We start from the raw sequence: 25,205 nt of genomic DNA on the forward strand, positions 1-25,205 counted from the left end.
CACAGAGAAAATGTGCAAGATGGGATAAAAAAGACAGATTTTCTGTCAGTGTTCTAAGGACACCAGCAGGCTGGTGCTGTTACTTTACAGATACATTGTAAACTCGGTTTTTTGTTTGTGAATTTCAATAAACAGTAGTTTTAACAGGTTCTGTAGTAAATGCAATGTTGGATAGCAGCTTACTCTCAGTTACTTCTTGTTACAGACAAGTCAGTCCAAAGTTAAACGATTCTCTCTGTTCAGAGATATATGTTGTGATATGATCAGGCTTTGGATTATTCTTCATACATAAGCCATGTACCCTCTCCTGGAACCGTCACCTTATCGTGGTGGAGAGGTTTGCGTGTCCCTGTGAACCTGAGGGCTGTGTTGTCTGGAGCCTTGTGCTCCTGGTAGGGTCTCTCATGGCAGAGTGGTCTCAGGTGAGGGGCCAGACTAAGAATGGTTCAAAAAGCCTCAATGAATATCGGAAAAAGAGGAGATGTGACCCGGCCCGGAGGAAGCCCGGGGCCCCCGTCTGGAGCTAGGCCCAGACGGAGGGCTCGATGGCGAGCGCCTGGTGGCCGGGTTTGCCACGGAGCCCGGTCGGGCACAGCCCGAACAAACTACGTGGCACCCCCCCTCTCTTCATCTCATGGGCCCACCACCTGTGGGAAGACCCGTTGGGGTCGGGTGCGCAGCCACATGGGTGGCAGCGAAGGTCAGGGGTCTCGACGGACCAGACCCGGGCGGCAGAAGCTGGCTCTGGGGACGTGGAACGTCACCTCGCTGTGGGGAAAGGAACCAGAGCTTGTGAGGGAGGTGGAGCGCTATCAGTTAGATCTGGTGGGGCTTACCTCCACGCACAGTCTCAGCTCTGGTACCGTACTCCTGGATAAGGGTTGGACTCTATTCTTCTCCGGAGTTGCCAAGGGCGTGAGGCGCCGGGCGGGTGTGGGGATACTCATAAATCCCCGGCTGAGCGCCGCGGTGTTGGAGTTTACCCCGGTAGACGAGAGGGTCGCCTCCCTGCGCCTAAGGGTTGTAGGGGGGAAAACTCTGACTGTTGTTTGTGCGTATGCACCAAACAGCAGCTCAGAGTACTCGGCCTTCTTGGAGACCCTGAATAGAGTCCTGTATGGGGCTCCAGTAGGGGACTCCGTAGTTCTGCTGGGTGACTTCAACGCCCACGTGGGCAACGATGGAGACACCTGGAGAGGCGTGGTGGGGAGGAACGGCCTCCCTGATCTGAACCCGAGCGGTCGTTTGTTATTGGACTTCTGTGCTAGTCATGGATTATCCATAACAAACACCATGTTCGAACATAAGGGTGCTCATAAGTGTACCTGGTACCAGAGTACCCTAGGCCGAAGATCAATGATCGATTTTGTGATCGTGTCATCTGATCTGAGGCCGCATGTTTTGGACACTCGGGTAAAGAGAGGGGCGGAACTGTCAACCGACCACCATCTGGTTGTGAGTTGGATCAGGGAATGGGGGAAATTTCCGGATAGACCTGGTAAGCCCAAACGAGTAGTGCGGGTGAACTGGGAACGTCTGGAGGAGGCCCCCGTCCTAGGTATCTTCAACTCACACCTCCGGCGGAGTTTTTCTGGCATTCCTGTGGAGGTTGGGGGCATTGAGCCGGAGTGGGCGGTGTTCAAAGCCTCCATTGCTGAAGCTGCGGCGGCTAGCTGTGGCCTCAGGGTCTTAGGCTCCTCAAGGGGCGGTAACCCTCGGACACCGTGGTGGACACCGGTGGTCAGGGAAGCCGTCCGATTGAAGAAGGAGGCCTTCCGGGATATGATATCCTGGAGGACTCCTGACTCGGTTGCAGGGTACCGACAGGCCCGAAGGGCTGCAGCTGCTGCCGTGTCGGAGGCTAAGCAGCGGGTGTGGGAGAAGTTCGGAGAGGCCATGGAGAAGGACTTTCGGTCGGCACCAAAGTGTTTCTGGAAGACTATCCGGCACCTCAGGAGGGGGAAACGGGGAACCATCCAAGCTGTGTACAGTAAGGATGGGACTCTGTTGACCTCAACTGAGGAGGTTGTCGGACGTTGGAAGGAACACTTTGAGGAACTCCTGAATCCGAATAACACGCCCTCTATGTTGGAGGCAGAGCTCGAGGTTGATGGTGTTTCGTCGTCAATTTCCCTGGTGGAGGTCACTGAGGTAGTCAAACATCTCCGCAGTGGCAAAGCCCCAGGGATTGATGAGATCCAGCCAGAAATGCTAAAGGCTCTGGGTGTTGAGGGGCTGTCATGGTTGACACGCCTATTCAACATCGCGTGGGAGTCGGGTACAGTGCCAAAGGAGTGGCAAACCGGGGTGGTGGTTCCCCTGTTCAAAAAAGGGGACCAGAGAGTGTGTACCAATTACCGGGGTATCACACTTCTCAGCCTCCCTGGTAAAGTCTACTCCAAGGTGCTGGAAAGGAGGGTTCGGCCGATCGTCGAACCTCAGATTGAAGAGGAACAATGCGGTTTTCGCCCCGGACGTGGAACTACGGACCAGCTCTTCACTCTCGCAAGGATCCTGGAGGGGGCCTGGGAGTATGCCCATCCGTTCTACATGTGTTTTGTGGATCTGGAGAAGGCGTATGACCGGGTCCCCCGGGAGAAACTGTGGGAGGTGCTGCGGGAGTATGGGGTAAGGGGGTCTATCCTCAGGGCCATCCAATCCCTGTACTCCCAAAGCGAGAGCTGTGTTCGCGTCCTCGGCAGCCAGTCAGTTTCGTTCTCAGTGGGAGCTGGTCTCCGCCAGGGCTGCGCCTTGTTACCAATCCTGTTTGTGATATACATGGACAGGATATCGAGGCGTAGTCGTGGTGGGGAGGGGTTGCAGTTCGGTGGTCTGAGGATCTCGTCACTGCTTTTTGCAGATGACGTGGTCCTCATTGGATCATCGGCCTGTGACCTTCAGCACTCACTGGATCGGCTGGCGGCCGAGTGTGAAGCGGCTGGGATGAGGATCAGCACCGCTAAATCTGAGGCCATGACTCTTAGCAGGAAACCGATGGATTGCTTACTCCGGGTAGGAAATGAGTCCTTAGCCCAAGTGAAGGAGTTCAAGTACCTCGGGGTCTTGTTCGCGAGTGAGGGTACTATGGAGCGTGAGATTGGCCGGAGAATCGGAGCAGCGGGGGCGGTATTGCGTTCGCTTTACCGCACCGTTGTAACGAAAAGAGAGCTGAGCCGCAAGGCAAAGATCTCGATCTACCGGTCGATCTTCGTTCCTATCCTCACCTATGGTCATGAGGGCTGGGTGATGACCGAAAGGACGAGATCGCGGGTACAAGCGGCCGAGATGAGTTTTCTCAGAAGGGTGGCTGGCGTCTCCCTTAGGGATAGGGTGAGAAGCTCAGCCATCCGTGAGGAACTCGGATTAGAGCCGCTGCTCCTGTACTTAGAAAGGAGTCAGCTGAGGTGGTTCGGGCATCTGGTAAGGATGCCCACTGGGCGCCTTCCTTGGGAGGTGTTTCAGGCACGTCCAGTGGGGAGGAGACCTCGGGGAAGACCCAGGACTAGGTGGAGAGATTATATCTCAACACTGGCCTGGGAACGCCTCGGGATCCCCCCGTCAGAGTTGGTCAATGTGGCCCGGGAAAGGGAAGTCTGGGGCCCCCTGCTTGAGCTGCTCCCCCGGCGACCCGACCCCGGATAAGCGGACGAAAATGAGATGAGATGAGATGAGACATAAGCCATCTTAATTCTGCCTCTAGGTTCCCTGCACAGCTTAGTCCTTTACATTATCCCAGTGCAGTTTTTCTGTGCTTTCATCACATGGACCTTTTATTGAAATTTGTATATTTAGTATTTCTTCAGTTGTCTTATTGTTAGTGTCGTGTGCTGCAAAGACAATCTCCTCTTGTGGGAGAGTAAATATCTGAACTGAACTGATGAGAATTTTACTGCATGTAATCAGATCAGGTTGACTTCCAGACTCTTTTTCAAGATCTGTCCCTGTTCTGGCCTTAATATTACTTTGTCAATTTTCTTTATCCTTGTTTTTGCAATTGTATAAAAGGGTAAATGGTCTGTATTAGTAAGAGTATTTCTGGTCTTGATACACACATTTCCTCACAGCTCCTTTCTGCCTGAATTTGGTCCCTGCTTTCTAACAACCTAAACGTCAGCGCAATCTTACCTGTCCCTAGCCCAAGCCTCAGGCCGCCGATGTAGTGGCTGCTCAGTCTGTCGTGATCCCACACTGTGACCTCCACACAGGCCTCTCTGAGGTCCTCCGTTCGGAAGCCGTCGTACACCATGGTGTGGTTGAACAAGGGGTTGGCTGTCCTCTTCACCACCCGTGTCTTCTGGCGGATTTTCCTGCTTGTGTCAGGTAGTACAGTGCTGACACAGGAGGACAGAAGGAAGCAGTTTAAATGTGTTCATTCATTTAGGCAGGTGGGACAAAAACTGGGAACACAAAGAGTTCATATCTGAATTAATAGAGAAGTCATTATAAAATAAATAATCACATGAATAAATGTGTCAAAGTATATTAGGCCTTCAGCTAATGACGAATGCTGACTAACAGACAGATTATTATTTGTTAATCATTTAAAACAGGAAATGGTGGGAGGTATTACTTTAGTTTACATTTACATAAAATTAGTTTTCAAAAGGTGGCCACACAGAATAGCATAATCATGTCTTGGATAAGCTATAGTCGTTTTGTTCAATTTGCTCATCAAAAAGATCTTTTGTATTTTTTTCCATAGTCTGAAATTTTCATTTGGCATCTTTGATCAACTATCGACACTAAATTCAGACTTTGACACAACTTATCACACAATTGACAATGATTCAAAATATACAAAACCATGTGAAAAGACGCACGATACAATCACATAAGTTTCTTGGATTTATTTCATTTTGAACCCTTTCCATAGCAGTGGCACATTGGAGGACATCCTACCATTTGACAAACGGGTCGATGATCACTCCTCTGACTGAAGGGAGATTCTTGCAGTCCTTCACCCAAATCTGCACCTCACCAGTCTCCATCCTAGATGTTCTCTTACCTGTGGATGCATTCAGACCACAATAAGTGATAATAATAATAATGTCAAAGAAATGAGATTATTTACAGAGCTTGGGGAGTCATCAGCTCACTGTGGGATGTCTGCGGCAGGAATCTCAGGGCCACTCTCATCTGTCCGCTGCTGTCCATCAGATGGGAGGGAGACGGGTGGTTTGCGGAATGTGCTGACATCACCCTGGACTTTAATGTGTATTCATTTATCTGTGTGTTGCTGAAGTCCCACTCTGACAGATCCAGCTCCACTTCGCCCAAGAAGCTGTTCCGCCCAAAGGTGTCGTTGTGCCACACAGAGACATTCAGATTCTGAGTTTTCAACACTTCTATTATGATCTTAAACTTCGAAAGATAAGAGAGCAACAAACAAAAAAAAATCAGGGTGTACATCATGGAATAGATGTATAGAGACATTTTAAAGAGATAAAATATGGAAATCTTACTCGAAGGATTTCATTGTAGTTGGGGTTAACCGTTTTCTTTTTTACTATGGTTTTTCTCTTCCCGAACTTTGTTTTGTCCGGAAGTAAATAACATTTCACATACCTGAAAAAAACTGAATTACTTATTCTTATTTAATCTTATTACTCTTATTATAAGCAAGAACATAAAGTGGAATGAGGAAAGGGCAACAGTATAATAAAACATTTGTCGCCCCTCTAACATTGTGAACGGGGAGGAATCACTTACGGGTCGGAGCGGCTCTTCTTGGTGTCGGCCAGGGCCAGTTCCCTGCAGTGCACCACAAAGATGTGAAATTCTCCCAGCTTCTGGATGTAGTTCACAGCAAACTGGATGTTTCCCTGGACCTCAATGTCACCGAGGTCTCCAGGGAAAATGCTGCTGCTGGTGCTGCCGCTGACCTGATCATTCATAATATGACATGAGAGAGAAAACAGCCTCTCTGGATTTTACTCACTGTCATGTCACAAGGACTGTATCAAATTACTACCCCATTTCTTCCCATTCCATTCTTCTTTCAACAGTGTTAGCGAGTTGGATTTTTGTCAAGCATCTGCTAAACACTACAGTGGCCAGTTGCCTCAGTAAATAACAATAAAATAAATTAGGGGAAGGCAGACAGTAGGAAAGAAGTAATACATTTAGTTTGGTTTTGGACTATCAACCGCCTCATAATAACTGTATAGTAATCTAATCAATAAATTGGTTGCTACATAACTCATTAAAAAAATTGTCAGGTTTAAGTTCAAATAATTCATCGAAAGGACTTTTTAAGGCTAAATTTCAACTTCCAGCTGGTGTGGCTCATCGTGTATTTGTCTTTATCAGAAACACAAGCTATGTAGCAAAATTGGTGGGGACATACAGACGACATGGAGGCCATTCCCGAGGAGAGGCTGATGTTTGATGTGGAGCTGCCTGTGTTTCTTCTCCAGCCCAAGTTTGTCTCAAAAGTGCTGTCACTGTCTGTCTGATGACATCTCAGAGAACAGAAAAGCATGAATGAAACACAAACATGAAAAGTCACAGACAGAATGAGAGCAAACCAATATTTAAGCTTCTATACGAGAAACAGAATTGGTAAATATATCGGTTGACTAGGTGTAATGTAGATGTTGAAGACTGTGTTAAATATTAAACTTTGGTTGTGAGGTCAGATAGTCATCTGACCTCCACTGGTGTGGAATGGGTTACCTCGTCCTGCTGGAGAACAGGCACTGACACACTGGTCTTTTTCTGCTTTGAGCTGGACAGAGCAGAGGCTGATGGTGGAAGTGATGAAACTGGAGGAAAGATATGACTTCAAATCTCTAACTGAGTTTCCCCAGCATGTGCATGCAATGACATTACATTTAAAGAGTGGACTTAAATGTTGTTGTTTTTTACCATCATCCACACTTTGCTGCCTTGATTCATGTTTTGTCATCTCTTCTCCTAAGCGGAAACGATACAGGACATTAGACATTATTATTTAAACACTTTTCACAGAAATAATGCACTGAAAGCTTTTTGCCAGCAACTAACACAGGTGCAGTGTATGAAGTAGTAAGAGTTGTGTTACTTGGTTGTGAGGTGAGGTTTTCCAGACTTTTTGATGAAGACATCCTTGAAGATAATCGTTTCAAAGCTGACCTGATGGGACTCTCATCATAACCTGGCACAAATGAAACACAATCAGTTCTGGAAAATATACTCCACACAGGTCTCTGATTTACAAAGCTACTACCGGAATCTACAATGCTTCTGCTACTAAAAGTATATTGCCCACGAGTATCCTGGATATGAGTCTTATCTGATTTCTCACCATATCATCTCTGAGATGGTTCAGAAAACTGGATAAGTTATTCACATGCCACAGTATCCTGGTTACAACTAGAGCACTGCAGGTATTTCCAGATTTATCAAAACCCTGACAAGGTCTTATCCAGATTTCTGAAACCATGATTAGCTGTTTAAACACAAAGATACCTCTGGAACCTGGATCACTCAAAAACCTGCTGACACCCAGGATACTAGAACGCGTAGCAAGTACTAGTTCATTTAGGTCATGTCCTTACTAAATCCATTTTGGATATATAAAAGATGCTATAATCACAGCGAATCACTTTATATTGTTGGAGGTAACACCAATTCTCATTAATACAGTATAGTGATTATAGCTGCTTCTTACAAATCAACATCAGCTGATCTTTAATCTTAATCAAACAACATATAACTGAAAAATAAATAGTTTTCTACTAATTAAAATAGATAGAGGACAAATAACATCTAAACACATCTTCTACAGTTTTGTACAGACACTCTTTAAGAGGAAATACAGAAGAGAAATCAAGGTCAATGTGCACAGATCGTAAAAAAAAAGTTAAAAAAATTTAGAATTTGTCGGAGCAGGCTGACTAACTGCCAGACGAATCAGACTCACTGTGATGTTAATGTGTTAATGTGATTTGTTTAAAAAAAACATGACTGTGGTTTCCATTTCTCAATCATTATCTTGAAGAAACATGTATGGAGAGAGAATTCAAAAGCTCACTGCCTGAACTTGCCCGAGACAGGGAACAGGCCCTGGTTGTTGTGTCTTGGCAGGAGTTTCTGTCTTTATTTTGCACCATCCAGGAATTGCTTCTGGGCCGATTCCCCACAGTGGAATGGTCACTCTGGTTACCTACAAAATGTCTGAGGAAACTTTGTTTTCTGTGTTCCGCATCATTCTCACCAGTAACTTCTTTCTCTTGGTGAAAAGGAGGGACATGGGCCCTCTTCTGTGGCCCGAGGTAGTGCTGAAAATCCTGAGGGATTAAAGATCTGGCAAGGCGTGTAAAGGTCCTAAATTTGGACTGTGGTGAATAAGCGGAACTTGAATTACTTTGTTGTGTGTAAATGTTATCATAGTTATCCTCTCTGTCCTCTGCATGTAAGGGTAGAGGACATAAGGGGATGTCAATGCTAGGTTTGATATCTGTCAATGCTGTTTGCTTTGCCCCCTGTGAAGGACTCTTTCTCTGTCTTGGCACTGGTGATGGCTTCCTCTGTTGCTCTTCCAAAGCCTTAGTTTGAGGGTTGATGTCTATTGAAAAGGTTTTCAAAGGAGAAACCTCCAGCCTGGATCTCATAGGACTGGAGGATTCTCTTGCTAGGACCCTTGGGTGGCAGGTCTTAGATGGACTCATCCTGACTTCTTCATCCGGGTCTTTTGATCTTGGCATTTGGGATTTACTGGGACTGAGGGGCCTTTGTTGAGACTCTGCATCAGCCTGGACTTGTTGGTGACAGGTTGAGTGTGAATCCCCAGCACTGCCAGAACCACTCAGCTGTGGCCTTTCTGGGCTCTGAGTAACAAAACCTTTGTCTGTCACTTTCAAGTTGGTTTTACATGGAGACTTTGGTTGTTCTCCCTCAGACTTAGCTAGGTTATCTAAAGTTGTTCTTTGATCAGACTGAGTGGAAACCATTTTGGCCCAGAGTATTGAGCTGATCGATGCATTCTTGACAATCGCAATGTTTTCCGTGGGTCCAGTATATTCTGTCTGCCTTAAATTTTCAAGCTCAGTGATCTTGGCTGGCCTATTCTCTTGAGGACTGGAACTGGACTGACTGGGAAGAGAGACTGGATCACCTTCTTGCTGCTTTGGAGCATTACACACTACAGAGGAACACACAGGAGGGATTTCCTGTGACTCAGTTACTGAACCAGTCAAAGAGTCATCTGTGTCTTCATATATGAGCACTGGATTAGCTCTATAGGTGCCATCCTCGTTTGATAAAACTATAACGAGGCTACACTCAGTTTGTGGTAACAAAATATTTTCTTGCGACCTGCCAGCTGTATCGTCAATTGTATCTTTTTGAGCTAATGTATTGTCTAAGCTCTCCATATATGTCTTAGGGCCATGTGAAGTGTCTGCTCCTGTCTTGGAGATGTCTCCTTGGTTTGGGTCTTCCCTGAGAAATTTAATTTTGGGGCCAGGTTTTTCTCTCTCCCAGAAAGCTTTCAGGTCGGAGAGTCTCTGTGGAAACTGAACAGCTTTGCTTTTTGTTGCATCCTTCTGAGTGTCTTCATCTACTGTGGCCACTGTCTCCTCAAATGAAGTGTTCTGCAGTGCTGCGAGTTGTAGTGTTCTGACCTCTGTCATCTCTGTGGGTTTAGCTTCATGTGTGACACTTGCAGTTTTGCCCATAGTTGTATCTGTAGCACCGAGGGAGGTATTTGGTGTGTTGCCCGGTTCTTTCTCCTGAATCGAAATGCCTTCTCTCTGTGGACTCTGCACTTCAGCTATTTTATTTTTCTGTCTTCTAAAAATACCAAGCAGTCTTTGTCTAGGCTGGGGTGAAACAGCATGAGATAACCTCCCTGAGCTGACACTATTTGGTGATGTGGTACCTGAGGTGGCGTCAAAAGAAATGTCAGTGCTTTGTTCAGGCAGGTTTTGATGATGAGTGTTATGTCTGGTTGGCCAATCTGTGGGCTGAGCCTGAGAGCGACGTTCCTCTTCAGGCTCTGTCTCCAGGTGAGCAGGCTTACCTTGCACCTGCTCAGCAGAAACAAAGCTGGGCACTGCAGGACCAAGGAGCTCCGGGTTACAGTGCTCAAAGACACCTGAAAAGACAGTAAGCACCTGTCAATCACTCATATATATTAGTACTGTTTATCTACACTGCTCAAACAGCAGGCCTATAATATAATTACATTTGTAGCATTTATTGCTGTCAGATGAATTGGGGCATTAGTATTGTAACTACATTCTACACGTTCAAAGTGTTATTTCGGAATTCTGGAATTTTAAATGGCTCTCTGCCCTACAGTAAAAAAGTGTGTGTGCACGCACACACACACACAAACACCAATTTTCTTATGCTGTCTGAAATATGTTATAAATTCCTTGTACTCTATATAGAGAATTTATAAATGTTGAAATTAACAAAATTCTTCACAATTATGGGACATATCCAAAATGCAAAAGAAAGATGCAGTAAAGCCCCAAAATAGATTCAGAATCTATGCTTTATTTTTTCTTGCTGTCTTACTCACTGGTCTCTATAATTAGTCATGCAGTACATGCAGCAATGCACTAATTCATGCCAGAAAATTCAAAAGCAGGATGGAAGTGAACATTAGTATTTATATGCATTTTCATGCTTGTCTGATGTGAGAATGCAGATGAAGGTGTAGTTATTCAAGTCCTTGGCTGCTGCCTTAGTTGTTCAGTTGCATCATTAATTTTAAACAAAAATCTTACCACCAAGGACCTGCTGTTGTCCAGCTTCTTGCTCTTTCATGTTTGCCTCATTTCTGAAACTGACTTCAGCCTCTTGTGAATCCCATCCACACCGGTTGAGTATTGGCCTGTGTGTGCCAGAGCTGGTACAGTACGTTAACTCAAGGTAGGAGTTGTTCACACGGTTATTTTCCGTCTTAGAGGGAGTTATGGGGTCCATGTCAAGCAAACTGTGCTCTCCCATCTCCTTCCCATTCTGCCACTCCACTCCGGTCTGACTGACCATGGAGCTGAACCTCACCTGCTTCCTGTCTATCCAGATCTCAGTTGGAGAATCCAGGCTGATTTCTGAATCCTGCAGGTCCAGGGGAGATAACAGAGAGTCTACAGATGATGAATTGTACAAGTGCTTAAGGATTCCCCTCAGAGCACTCGAGTTAGGCTGTCTACCTACTGGTCCATCTACCTCAGCAAAATGTCCTGTGTCCTGTGAGATGGTGCAGAGTGCTGTGTTTTCAGGCATTGGTATAGGAACAGATGCATTCTGGAGGAATAGGCTCATGTCTTGTCTAAGGTTATCATAAGAAATTGAGCCATAAGATGATGGTAAAAGCTCTGAAAAAAAAAAAAATTTGAGTCAAAAACACATCAGCGAAGGCTTTTTGTCGTAAAGGTGAGTAAGGACCAACAGCAATGAACGGTACTCTTCATCAACTCCATATAACAGGGGTTTCCTACATTCATTGCCTGAAACTTCTGATTGCAGTCTTTTATCAGTGGAGACTGTTCTGGTCAAATTTTTATTTTCTTTTTGACCCTTTAAAGCAGGGGTGTCCAAACTTTTTGTCCCGAGGGCCACATACAGAAAAAAAATCCGAAGGACTGGGCCACTCACGCCGCCACGCCCCCCTGCCTTGGAGCGGACTGTTGACAGTGCGACTCAACCGCGTCGGTCACGGTAAGGGGGCATGGCAGCGTGGCGGCGTTCTGAGGAACAGCTGGCAAGTCAGGGCTGAGAAGTGCAATACAGTGGGCCATTGTCCATTCTATATCATTACATTTCATTTAGCTGACGCTTTTATCCAAAGCGACGTACAATAAAGGCCGGCGCATGGTTCTGCAACTGCGGCTGCAACTTTTCACGCAGTTGTGTCGATGGACTCATATTTAATTTATGGTTCTCCAAGGGTTGCGCGTTTTGCAAAGCATAAAAAAAATGATATACATTATTTTTTAAGACATTGATGCGGGCCAATTAAAAATGGATGGCGGGCCGCAGTTGGCCGGCGGGCCGTAGTTTGGACACCCCTGCTTTAAAGGAACCACTGCACAAAAATACACAACTATCAACAATGTGATTAAAACTATCTCCACCTGTAACTCTGTCTGCTCAAAAACTAACTTCCCAGAAAACTCAACTGCATTCTCAAATCCGCTTCCATAGGCAAAATATTTTCTCTCAGAGAGCGTTTGTTCTTGACGGATAACCAATATGTTTCTTTTCAACCTATCTTTGCAGTTTATTCTCATGTTTGCTTTTTTGCACTTCGAAACATTTGGCTTTTACTTATGTAGATCTTGGCTTTGCTCTGCTGTTTTCAATTTGTCAGTCTGTCTGTCTGGTAGATAGTTTCCGAAAGAAAAAGCTACGGTGGCCCTGAAAGCTCAACGAACAGCAACTTAAGAAAAACACATGCAAGTTGACAAAACGCATGCAAGTTGACAAAACACAAGCAAAGTAAGAAAACATCTTCATCAATTTCACATAGCAACACAAAACATTACAGAAAAACGCAGCAAATATAGAACAAGCAGCAAATAGAGAAACGCGCTGCAAATAGAGAAACGCGCTGCAAATAGACGAACGCGCTGCAAATAGACAAACGTGCTGCAAATAGAGGCGAAACGACAACGGAAGTGTTCCCAGAGGACAGCTAAAAGTGATGGACACTGCTGTCACAGAGGACACAAAAACGTCCAATACATCATACGAATTCAGTTCTACACAGGGGTCGGCAACCCACGGCTCTGGAGCCGAATGCGGCTCTTTAGCCCCTCTGCCGTGGCTGTGTGTGTGTGTGTGTGTGTGTGTGTGTGTGTGTGTGTGTGTGTGTGTGTAACGAGCGCAACGGCCCCGCATTGCGGGGCTCTGACCCCGCCCACTCGCTCGTTTCTGTAATGTGTTGTGGTGTCTTGTGAAATTGATGAAGATGTTTTCTTACTTTGCTTGTGTTTTGTCAACTTGCATGTGTTTTGTCAACTTGCATGTGTTTTTCTTAAGTTGCTGTTCATTGAGCTCTCAGGGCCACCGTTAAAAAACTGGCCAAATCAACACAGAACATGGTGGTAGGATGCTTTATAGGACAGGAAATAATTCATAACATTTTGGTGTCTGAATAAAAGTGACAGGTACACAGACTAAAGAGTGAACGACCAATTTAATGCACGAGAGACACAACTGCATTGATGCCACTTGCGGGAACACAACTGCATCTGCAACTGTAAGGTCTGACTGTCTTCTACCTCTTTTCTTGCTCTGTGTTTCCCCCCTGTTTCTTGTTGCTTTCCATTCCTCTTTCCTCTACCTGGAGCCGGGCGGGGCCTCCTGTTCACTAACTGCGCAGCTGAGCTTCATCTCCTCATCAACTCCACCTCTCAGTCTACAAAACCCCAGCTCATCTCTCCTGTCGTCACTAGCTCGCAACCCATCATGATGTCAACCATTGGTTTGTGAGTTGCTGTTTCCAACCAGGGACTTTTAATTCTGACCAGTGCCAGCATGGATTTTTGGAGTCAGAAGACCACAGGGTGGAGCTGATGAGGGGAAAGGGGTGGGTCTGAAGTCTACAGGGATATACATTTATGGACAATAGCATGTGCTACTGAGCATGTGGCTACTAGTTCTGCCAATAGTGCTGCACACATTTATACAATTCAGCGACGGCGCAAAACACCTTGTTAGACATGTCTTATGTGGCCTTAAGCACATCAACCAGCCCATGCTTCCTGGCAAACGATGCCAAAGACAACATACAGTGCCTTGCATAAGTATTCACCCCCTTTGGACTGTAAGGGAAAATTCAACTGACCAGTTGTCTCACTACAGTGGCCTTGGCAAACAGGGAGTTTGCTACAGCGGACGGACACAGCAGACAGGCACTGAGGAGGATTTCATATCTTTTTCATATTACGTTTTATGAAGCACCTCTTTGTATTAATTCTGGCATGTCTTCTTTTTGTCATACTGTCTTGTGAAACGCCTCTTGGTATAAGTCCTGGCTTTTTCACCTTCGCAGCCAGTTGTTCCATCCTGAGCACCCGTGTAAACTCTGCAGAGCTTACTAATATAAAGACTCAACGGCAACTCCAGTCTGAGAATTTCATTATTTCAAATCTCAAGATGAATTTCCATCACAGGACTTTTCTACATTTTGTCATGGTTCATATGGTTCATATTTCATCGTGAGTTTATGTAATGGACCAACACAAAATAGTGCATCATTTGGAAGTGGGGGGAAATATTACATGGTTTTCACAATTATTTACAAATAAAAATCTGAAAAGTGTTGAGTGCATATGTATTCACCCCCTTTACTGTGAAACCCCTAACAAAGATCTGGTGCGACCAATTGCATTCACAAGTCACATTTACAAGTCACATAATTAGTAAATAGGGTCCACCTGTCTGCAATTTAATCTCAGTATAAATACACCTGTTCTGTGACGGACTCAGAGTTTGTTGGAGATCATTACTGAACAAACAGCATCATGAAGACCAAGGAGCTCACCAAACAGGTCAGGGATAAAGTTGTGGAGAAATATGAAGCAGGGTTAGGTTATAAAAAAATATCCAGAGCTTTGAACATCTCTCTGAGCACCATAAAATCCATCATAAGAAGATGGAAAGAATATGGCACAACCGCAAACCTACCAAGAGGAGGCCGTCCACCCAAACTGAAGAGTCGGACAAGGAGAAAATTAATCAGAGAAGCAACCAGGAGGCCCATGGTTACTCTGGAGGAGTTGCAGAGATCCACAGCTGAGGTGGGAGAATCTGTCCACAGGACAACTATTAGTCGTCTACTCCACAAATCTGGCCTTTATGGAAGAGTGGCAAGAAGAAAGCCATTGTTGAAAGGGATCCATAAAAAATCCCGTTTGGAGTTTGCCAGAAGCCATGTGGGAGACACAGCAAACATGTGGAAGAAGGTGCTCTGGTCAGATGAGACCAAAATTGAACTTTTTGGCCTCAATGCAAAACGCTATGTGTGGCGAAAACCCAACACTGCCCATCACCCTGAGCACACCATCCCAACAGTGAAACATGGTGGTGGTAGCATCATGCTGTGGGGATGCTTCTCTTCAGCAGGTACAGGGAAACTGGTCAGAATAGAGGGAAAGATGGATGGAGCCAAATACAGGGAAATCCTTGAAGTAAATCTGATGCAGTCTGCAAAAGACTTGAGACTGGGGCGGAGGTTCATCTTCCAGCAGGACAATGACCCTAAACATACAGCCAGAGCTACAAAGGAATGGTTTGGATTAAAGAATGTTAATGTCTTAAAATGGCCCAGTCAAAGCCCAGACCTCAATCCAATAGAGAATCTATGGCAAGACTTGAAGATTGCGGTTTACAGACGGTCTCCATCCAATCTGACTGAGCTTCATCTTTTTTGCCAAGAAGAATGGACAAACCTTTCCATCTCTAGATGTGCAAAGCTGGTAGAGACATACCCCAAAAGACTTGCAGCTGTAATTGCAGCGAAAGGGGGTTCTACCAAGTATTGACACAGGGGGGTGAATACTTATGCACCCAACAGATGTCAACTTTTTTGTTCTCATTATTGTTTGTGTCACAATAAAATTTATTTTGCAGCTCCAAAGTACTATGCATGTTTTGTTGATCAAACGGGAAAAAGTTTATTTAAGTCTATTTGAATTCCAGTTAGTAACAGTACATAATGGGAAGAAGTCCAAGGGGGGTGAATACTTATGCAAGGCACTGTATGTCCGTGAAGGGGAACAGGGACAGAGATGGCCTCCCCCACTGACCAGGAGTGGTCAGTTGGAGAAAGCCAGAGACTGGGAGATGTTTGTGGAGGTGGGCCAGTGGCTTACAGTCCAATCACATATTGTCACTTCCACCCAAGACCTGACCTGATACCCTGGTCCACCCTGCGAATCAGCTACCTCGTAGAATTGACAGTACCCGGGGAGGATGCTGTTGATGAAGCCAACGAGAGGAAAAGGCTGCGGTGTGCAGACATGACATTTGAGGCAGAGCAGAGAGGCTGGAAAGCAATAGTTTGGCCTGTGGAGGTTGTCTGAAGGGGTTTACTTGCAACTTCCATCATCAGGTTGCTTAAAGATCTGGGGATTCATCGTATAAATACCTTACATAGTGGGGGTTTGCAACTTTTGTTTACAAGAATAAAAATGAAATTTGAATATAGACATACTGTTGCTATTCTGTCGCCGAATCAAGTGACGAATAAGACAAAGTCACGTGACGTACATACATTCCCACTTAATCACATACTAATTGCATTGATGTAGTCATCTATGGAGAAAACTTGCATACAACCCAGGTAGTTAATAGTTGAAATGCTACACTGGGTCTGAAGGGTCAAGCATGTTTTTCTCCAAAAATAAAACACGGTCCATGGAGCTAAAGAATGGTTCTGGATGGCTCACAGTGCCTCAATTTCACCAATCTGAGTCTCGTTTTGGCTGCACAGTGTTTAACTGAACAGTCCAAGGCTTATTGCATGGATTATAATTTTATATTAATCCTATAATCAAAATGAGTGAGATTGAAGACAAAATTTGGGTTGATAAGCGATCATAAATCAGTCTGTAAACATAACTTAGTAGGCAACAGGCCTCTACAATATTACTGCTCTAATTCTTGCTTCACAGACATAAACAAGAAGGGCACTCAGAGAATACCAAGGCTCAAAACTATAAAACTACTTTGATTATGTCTTTTCATCTGTGAGAAATCTACAAAACAGTAAAAAAATCTGAAAAGTACCTATCTTACAATGTTATAGAAACTGAACAAAGATCCTGGATCTGCCCACTGATATGGATCTGAAGTTATTGACTTCTTTTCTGAGCCATATTGCATCCTTCCACCATGTTTCATGATAATATGAGCAGTAGTTTTTGCATACAGCCAAACAAACCTAATGCCTCGCCTGGTGAAAATGCAGCAAGGGAGAGCATAAACAACAAAGATGGGTGGATGCGAAACATCTTGGTGATATGTAAAAAACAAATGTAATCTGGGAGGAAATGTGCTCCTTGTGCAAACATAACTAAAAAATGCAGTTTTGTTGTGTGGAATTATAATTTCGAGGAGACAGGGTTGGCAGCAGAGTACAATAGCTACAACGATATAAATGGTGCTGAAGCTGGTTTTCCTCTTATCATATAATTTGCAGAAAATAAAATTGTTTTCCTGACTGCTGTGAAATATTTCCAGTGACCACAAGTCATGCAGTACAGATTAAGGCTTTGGAATGTACTCTGCGTAATCCTCTGGTTAGTCTGGCAGCCTCGTGTGTTTGGACTAACATTCACTTTGACAACCTGTGGGAAAAGCCGGGTTCCTGGGTTAGGGTTATCACTCATCGCTCATTTGTCATTTGTCTGCCACTTTTCCTGTACCAGTGTGTGAAAAGGCCTTCTCATTAATTGCAACAACAACAACAACAAACAAAAAAAACTGATGGAATGAATCCTGATAATAAAACTGTTAGTAAGAACAAACAAGTACATGCATTCAGCTGCCATGCAACCACTGCTCATGCCAACATGCTGTTCACAGCAAAGGTTGAAACAGCTGCAGCACGATGGACCCACACACCTGGATGCCAAAACCATTTTTAGAACCCGACTTACATCGGTTTGTAAAGTAACTGCTTTCACAGTTCGTGCAAAGCAGTCACTCAGTTCAAAACATAGCACAAGATATATCATTAGACCACAATAGGAAAAATCTTATTCTCTCATTTATTCTCATACATATTTCAATAGCACTGTTCACTTTACATTGACGAAAAAACTCACCATCATTTTGTTTCTGGGTTTGATCGACTTCTCCAACCAGCAACTGACTGTTCTGTTCTTCAAAAAAGTGACGGGCATGGAGATCACTGTTGAAGGGATTTTTCCTCTGCTTCAGCAAAAGAGAAAGATTATAGGTTGCTCAAATGGGCCTGTTTTGGTAAATGATTTGTATATTTTCATATATTGGCATGTGAGGGAGCAGGTTCCCCGGGAGCTACTAAACAATGTTCTGGTAAAATCAAACAAGTGTATTTCCATCTATTACTTATATATGAACAAAGGCTGGAATGACTTTCGTAAATGAGCCAACAATTTTGTCTTGCATACAAGTGACCTGATCTTTATTTAGTTTTAGTTTGAGTGTTATTGACTGGGGGTGCATTCAGTTCTGTGTGGAGAATTAAACTTTTTAATTATATTGTATCTCCAGACATGTACCTACCTTTGTGGGTGACTGAACGACTGGTTTCTGTGTATCAGGTAGTGGGTCATAAGGGCTCTGGTTATGGTACCTGTTGAAATGAACAAAATTGTATTATATATATGTATATGTGCAATTATATCTTGAAACTTTCTGTATACCATATCTGCCCTTGTACATAAACACGGTGTAACTTGCACATATATGGACACATCTATCCCAATTTCTCCTTATATTTATGTACCAACAGCGTTTTAGAAATGCTTGGGCAATCATCCTGTGCCACTGCACTTACACCTACTCAGTAACATTTCAGTACAAACCACTTAATTTATTTAATTTTCTACATTTTGATTCTATTGTCTTTTCATGTTTTTACTCTCGAGTCTACCTCATTCTGCTTTGCCTGCTGCTGTCACAACATAATTTCCCCAGTGTGTGGATTAATAAAGTTTTGTCTTGTCTTATTTTCTCGGTCTTTAAAAAATCTTTTATTTAGATTTTGATTAAGAAAATCTGGGCACTCATCAAAGTGCAGTACACTGGGTTGTTTACATCAGACTTGTTTTGGTCAGTGAAATCACCAGCTAAACATTGTTTACAATCCTGATCGCTCCAGTGGAAAACAGGAACATGTGAGACCTGACCCTTTAAGAAGATTATTGAGGGGTATGGGGCCAATGTGCACAACTCCACTCACTACGTTCAGTCACACAGAAATAATCTACTCTACCAGAGCCACATGTGGTGGAGCTCAAAACAGACAACACAGATCATGTGTTCGATTTGCACTTTGCGGAGTTAAAGTGATGGGAACTTTGATCATACACATGAAGTCAATACAGAATGTAACATGTCATTTCCACTTAAATCTAACTTTATTTCACTGTTCAATTTGAAAGGTGTCTTGTGAAATTCTGTGTACCTGATTCTCAACAAATCACTCACAGAACACCTGCCGGGACTGGAAAAACATCCTATCTGGACATTTTCTAGATGCATCCAAACATCCTTTGTATATATATATATATATCTGTTACTAACATAAATTCCACTTGTGCTTTAGAATGCAGGTGAAACAAGCTGTAAACACAGCACTGCGTCTACACTTCCAGTTTACACATTCACTTAAAGTTGAGTTTCAGGTCAGTGGAGATGTGTGATTCCTTTTCATTCTGGATTCAGTGTCAAAACAAGGAAAAGATCGGTCTCTTTAGTGACTAAATGCTCAAAGGTTGTGTGACCAAAAACAGCTCAGTAGAATGTGTATATGTGATTGATTGTGTTTGCTTTGGTTGTGTGGTCTCACCTTCCACTGCTGAGCTGCGAGTGAGGCTCCTGCAGGAGTCCACAGAGAACAGGTGGCACAAACACTTCTTTATTCTCACTGCTGACAAAACTGGACTGCTCAGGCAATATCTGAGAGAGCTCCACTGCAACACACAACACACACCGTTACACATATTTGGAACACACGCTGCATTATTTATAGCATCACTTTGTATCCTCTCATGTTGTAAATATTGTAATTTTGTGGATGTGTTCATCTACACGTGACAACTTTTGCACTTCTGTCCGTCCTGGGAGAGGAATCCCTCACATGTGATGCTCTCTGAAGGTACTATGTGTTTTTTTCCTGTTAAAAAGCATTTTTTTTGTAGTTTCTCCTCATGCTTGACGAGGGTAAAGGCAGAGGATGTCACACCTTGTTAATGAAACAAATTGAGACAGTATGGGCTATACAAATGAGATTGTATTGATTGACTGATGATGGAATCATGCTCACTTTACAATGAAAAAAAAGGAGAAACGCAGGACGTAGCAGACTCACATATAGTTAGTGGTTTATGTGTGTGTCTCATGGAGGCCCTGATGATGTCCGAGCCATGGATGCGATCCTGATGACGAAGCTGCTTGGTCTCGTAGAACCATTCTCCAGTCAGGTACCTCAGCTGGCCCGTGTCACTCACATTCCTCTGTAGCTCCCTGTGTACAGAAATGTCCAACAGAAATGACACGACTCCATTAGGCTGAAGATACATTTCAAAAATGTTGGTATAAGAAATGTTATGTTTCATTCTCACATGCAGGTAACTAAGGTAACATATACATAAGCTTTCTATAGTTGAATTAGCGATTCTGCACAGAGCTGTTAACATGGACCAAGGGGACTCACAGGACACGGTGCTCGTCAGCCTTCTTCAGCTCAGCATCTCTTTTCAACACTGCCAGGATGGTTTCCTGCTCCTCCTCTGTCAGGTAACTCAGGTCGATCATGGTGGCTGCTCCTGGAAGCTCCCTGGCAGGCCACCTCAGTTCCTTCGAGTAAAGTCACTGTTAGTGGTTTACACAGAGTGGCTGATATGTGCTTTGCCCATGGTATGATATGGTGAAAGCTCTTCTTATAACATTCACTCTTGTGGAGGTTTTGCTTCAGCTGGGGTTGTTCTCTGTGGACCAGTTTGAGCCTGAAAGAAAATACATGAGTCAATACTAGAATGTGCTCCTGTGAGCAGTTTTCTGGACAGGTCAGTTTGCAACTGTTGAGTAAAAACGCGAACGCGTTCACTGTCTCTGGACCAAACAACATTTTATGGCACCATGTAATGATAGACAACATTTTACAATTTTTGAGAGATTATCCCTATGAAATAATGTAGTTGAAGCCCAAAACCTCCTGATATGAACATTACCTGAGCCCCATTTTATTCTAATAAAGTGATGCAGAGCAGGGTTAAATGTTTTAGTCGTGACCGCCAGTGATCCGTCAGAAGAAGAAGAACAGCAGGTGGCAGTATGCACCTCGGAGTTGATTCAAAGGGACACATAGACATTGATTAAGTGGCTTTAAAAGAGATATGGACTAAAACAAAACTTATTGTGACATAACGTCCGAGGTAAGACGTAACCTCTGTATGTCGCTCTTTGATCTAAACTTTATCGTTTTGCTCTTGTTCGGCTGTTGGTCCAGTGAGTGTTAGTTGTAGAAAGATATCATTGGAATCGGTGGAGTCTGGGCTTGATGTTAGCACGAAGAGGCATGTTGGACATGTGGTTAATTTGTGGGCTGTGAACTTAGTTCCAATTTCTAATTTGTGAACTATGAACGTGAACTGGTTTATTCTAATCTTTATGAACTGAACTTGGCGGTAGCTCTTTAAGTGTGAGCTTACAGAACACTGATCATATGACTGCTCAAAACTCATGGGTCAGACCCCAGATTCCAATCATGTTTGAGGTCAACGTCACACCTGTAAAGTTTTGTGACATTATCTTGCACAGACAGACAGACAGAGAGACACAGACAGACAGTTAGATAGAGACAGACAAACATACAGACAGACAGAAAGACAATAGACATACAGACAGACAGACAGACAACAAAAAATAGATATACAGACAGACAGGCAGAGAGACAGACAGGAAGACAGACAGATATATAAACACCTACCAAAGTACTAAAACTTTCTCTGTGGTTTTTCCTGCTACAGGCGGTGGCTCCAGGACTCATCTTACACAAAGGTGCATCCTGTCCACAACAACATGTTATGACCTGCTACTCAAGCCAACACTTGGTAAAATATGAACACTCCTTTTCCTTGAATTGTAAATTCACACATTGCTGACTATTCTAACTTAAAACTCTTTCCCACTCCTTCCTCCCCCTGACTACCTCCATCTTCCATTCCTCTGTCTACTACTAAAGAGGGGAGTAACACACAAGAGAACCATCAACTGGTCTGGAGTGTGGAAACTGTTGTCAAGTCAACTGTCAAACAATAATATACATTTCTGAATGAAATGATTTGGGTTTGTTTTTCTTTTACTCTTGCAGAGCTGCTGTCTTTTCTTTAAGAGACATCAGAGGGAGTAGTGGGAACTTGGCAAAAACGTCCCTTGATTAGTTTGAAGATTTCTTTTTCATGATAAAAATGATTTTTTGTGTCAAAATGACCCCAATTACATTTTTTTAATGTGCTTACTAAAGAAAGTAGTAACATATTTCCGCTGCTGAGGATAAACATAGTTATTTAACTTTGTTTAAGTAGGACTTGTGCTTGCACTGTATTTGGCTCTCATTGTGTATTACTTATCCGAGAAAGGAAGTTATATTTGCCTTGTGTTCTTAACAGAGTTAAAACTGAGCTGTAAATAGCCTGGCGCAACAATATAGCATTTTATTTCCTCACAAAAAGGAATGTTGCATGTCCAGTTTCTCGGAAAGTGGCAATGTATCGGCCTTAATTCCTGATTGTTTAAGCTGTGACTTCATCACTATCAGACTTCCTCAAGGGACCCCACGATTTAAACAGCTACATGACTCTGATTTGCAAATATATTTTCTATTAAACTTATATTGTGACCTTGGGTTCTTACCCTGTTTTAATATAAAATGAGTTTAGTTTTCACCTGTTTATTTTTCCGTATTTTCACTGCAACTACCTACCTTTGTGTTGTTCTCCATTTGTGTCCTGAAATGTTAAAACTGTCACATTAAGTGATTAAGGACAATAACCAAGCAAATAAACAAACTTGTTTCCTTTTTGGTATTTCTATTTAGAAAAAGAAAACCTGTATGAAAAATAATGTCTGTCTCTGTAGCAACAGATTTCAAATTATAAAAGCAGGAGTTGATGCACTAACTGAATACTAAATTGAAAGTATGCTGTTAAAATAGCAGCAGTGAGTTGAAACTGTTGACAACCAACATAGAGCCTTATAAATCACTACTAATCTGAAAAGCTTGCTATGGAAGTGATTGTGTTGAAGTAGTAGCACACACTGTGACTTCAGCAATCCAAGTCTGGGTAAGACCACATGACATAGATGCAGATACCTGGTTCCTATTTCTAGACTTAACATTTTCTATGTCACCAACAGCTCTAGTTTTTTACTACCCTGATGGCATCAGTATCAGAGTCACAACATCAAACGTCATGTTCCTGGGCAGCCACAGTTACACAGATGGGATCTGAGTTAAACCGGATTAAAAGGATAACATGGATTTTAATTTCATTATTAGTTTGTTAAGTAACTAAAATAAATTAAAGCAGGCAGTTATACAAGGCCGCCCCGAGGTCCCTTCATGAAAATCTACACCAGATTCCACACTGGGAGTATTGTCAGTAAACTCAGTTCATAGGCCTGTTAGAATGATGCAACATCCGCTACAGCACCAGCCGAGCTGACAATCACATAGTTTCACTGTGATGAAGGAGTGAAACAGCTCAAACCTTCAGAGGTTCTTATAAACCTCACCGACCATTTGAATCAGAAAATAAGTGTTTCCCCCTCTGCTGTCATTTTCACCTCCTCCCAAACAGCACTGACAGTCCACAAGAACCATGTTAGCACAGCACACAGAGGAAAGTGCAGCACATAACCCACAGTAAAGACAGAGTTAGTCTCAGTGTAAAGTCAGAAAACAGCCTGCTCACCTCTGCCTGCCGCTCCTTGCTCAGTAACAACTTCACTACAACAGGATCCCGGTCTGCTGCAGGAGGGAGGAGCTGCAGATCAACCAACCATTGGTCATCTTATGTTATAAGTAATTTCATGATGATTTTCTGTTTTAGGTTGTTATGCATCTCAGCTGCCTCCACATTAAACAGAGTAACAAAAGTGTTCAGTTCCCTCTGTTTACTTTTCCTGCACTGAAATTTCTCGACGCATCCCTGAAGGAGTTTAACAAACTTATTCAAATCAGACAGCTGTTCTCACAGAGCAGGTAAATGCTTGGCAGGAGAGTGATACTGCTTTCCAGTTGCACTTGCCACAGCACACATGACTTACAAAGCTTCCACACTCATATCAAACTCAGCAGTGATCTCACGCACAAATTGGACTATTTGACTTTTGTTTCACTGCAGCTCGGGAAAAAAAAGTGGACATTTCACCAGTGTCCTGTGTTTTTACAATTCTCCGTCTGAATGAGGTTTCCGCCTCTCAGCCACCAGCACAATACCTGTCTCTCCAAAAACGTTTGTCCATTTCACCCTGAACGGGTATACAGACAAAAGGGCCCACCCTGAACAACATGTTAGTCTGCTGATTGATTTAATTCTGTTTTGTTGCAGGGACAAATAATTCCTGTTATGATAATTTCCCCCTTTTTTTGAGTTGATTTCACATGAGTGATTGCGTAAGATAGAGAGTTGAGTTGGTGCCACCAGTGGATGAATGATGTGTGCTAGAGAAAGGGCTACACATTGATGCAGTGTATGAATGTGCTATAAAGCACTTTGGGGCTGAGGGGGTAGATTTGATCCCATTCCGCAAGCCAAAGGGTCCTTGGGCAAGATACTGAACCCTAAAATTGCCCCTTACCATAGAGAATGTGCTGCACATAAAAACATAGATGCACAGGATAAATGTGTGTGTAAATGGCAAATGGTCTGTATTTACATAGCACTTTTCTAGTCTTGATGACCACTTTGTGAACTCTGTGTCTGAGTGATAATTTTATGAATACATCAAAGCACAGCTGTTGTTTTTAACTTATGTGTCCAACAAAACTGAGTCTTTCTAATCTACTGCTGCACAGTATGATTTATCTCTGTGTCCGATTATCAGTGGTCCTTCCTGCAGAAGAGGATGAGTAGTACAGTTCGATGGTTGTGTGGTGCTGTCTCAGTCTGCCACTGATCAATCACAGCGTGTGAGGCTGCAGAACATCAGGTCAGACACCATAGAGAGCAGCACGGGGGCACCTCAGGGGACTGTCTCCCCTCTTGTTTACTCTCTACACCTCAGACCTCAGATAGTGTTCACAGTCCTGCCACCTGCAGAAGTGTTTGGATGACTCTGCCATTGTGAGCTCTTTCAGCAGTGTAGGAGGCTGGCTGAGTATAGACGTGTAGTGGACAGGTTTGTGGAGTGGTTATGGACTAAACCACCTGCCACTTAACATCACAAAGACTGAGGAGGTGGACTTCAGGAAGGGAAGGACTGTTCTGAACACAGTCACCATCAAGGTATCAGTGGTGGATGTTGTCAAGGAATACAAGTATCTG

At 43.6% G+C, this 25,205-nt stretch overlaps 1 protein-coding gene across 14 annotated transcripts in view; it reads right to left on the reverse strand.

Moving 5' to 3' along the window:
• The window catches only part of sytl2a (synaptotagmin-like 2a), a 24,808-nt gene extending 1,095 nt beyond the window's left edge, over positions 1 to 23,713 (reverse strand). Inside the window, exons 1-17 of one of the 14 annotated variants that reach the window (XM_053442083.1) lie at positions 23,631 to 23,713; positions 20,369 to 20,660; positions 20,024 to 20,178; positions 19,502 to 19,625; positions 18,214 to 18,283; positions 17,772 to 17,880; positions 10,719 to 11,312; positions 10,004 to 10,078; positions 7,043 to 7,135; positions 6,868 to 6,915; positions 6,676 to 6,764; positions 6,347 to 6,451; positions 5,710 to 5,882; positions 5,463 to 5,565; positions 5,097 to 5,361; positions 4,900 to 5,005; positions 4,126 to 4,331 (exon numbers count right to left, since the gene is read on the reverse strand). In XM_053442083.1, coding sequence (XP_053298058.1) covers positions 4,126 to 4,331; positions 4,900 to 5,005; positions 5,097 to 5,361; positions 5,463 to 5,565; positions 5,710 to 5,882; positions 6,347 to 6,451; positions 6,676 to 6,764; positions 6,868 to 6,915; positions 7,043 to 7,135; positions 10,004 to 10,078; positions 10,719 to 11,312; positions 17,772 to 17,880; positions 18,214 to 18,283; positions 19,502 to 19,625; positions 20,024 to 20,178; positions 20,369 to 20,469 — 2,416 coding nt within the window. In that variant the 5' untranslated portion in view covers positions 20,470 to 20,660; positions 23,631 to 23,713. The other 13 variants (XM_053442084.1, XM_053442082.1, XM_053442086.1 and 10 more) reach the window with 13 other exon arrangements.
• Between the last annotated feature and the right edge of the window lie 1,492 nt (positions 23,714 to 25,205).

The sequence above is a fragment of the Pleuronectes platessa genome, chromosome 15 (assembly GCF_947347685.1).
Source record: "Pleuronectes platessa chromosome 15, fPlePla1.1, whole genome shotgun sequence".
Classification (NCBI taxonomy): domain Eukaryota; kingdom Metazoa; phylum Chordata; class Actinopteri; order Pleuronectiformes; family Pleuronectidae; genus Pleuronectes; species Pleuronectes platessa.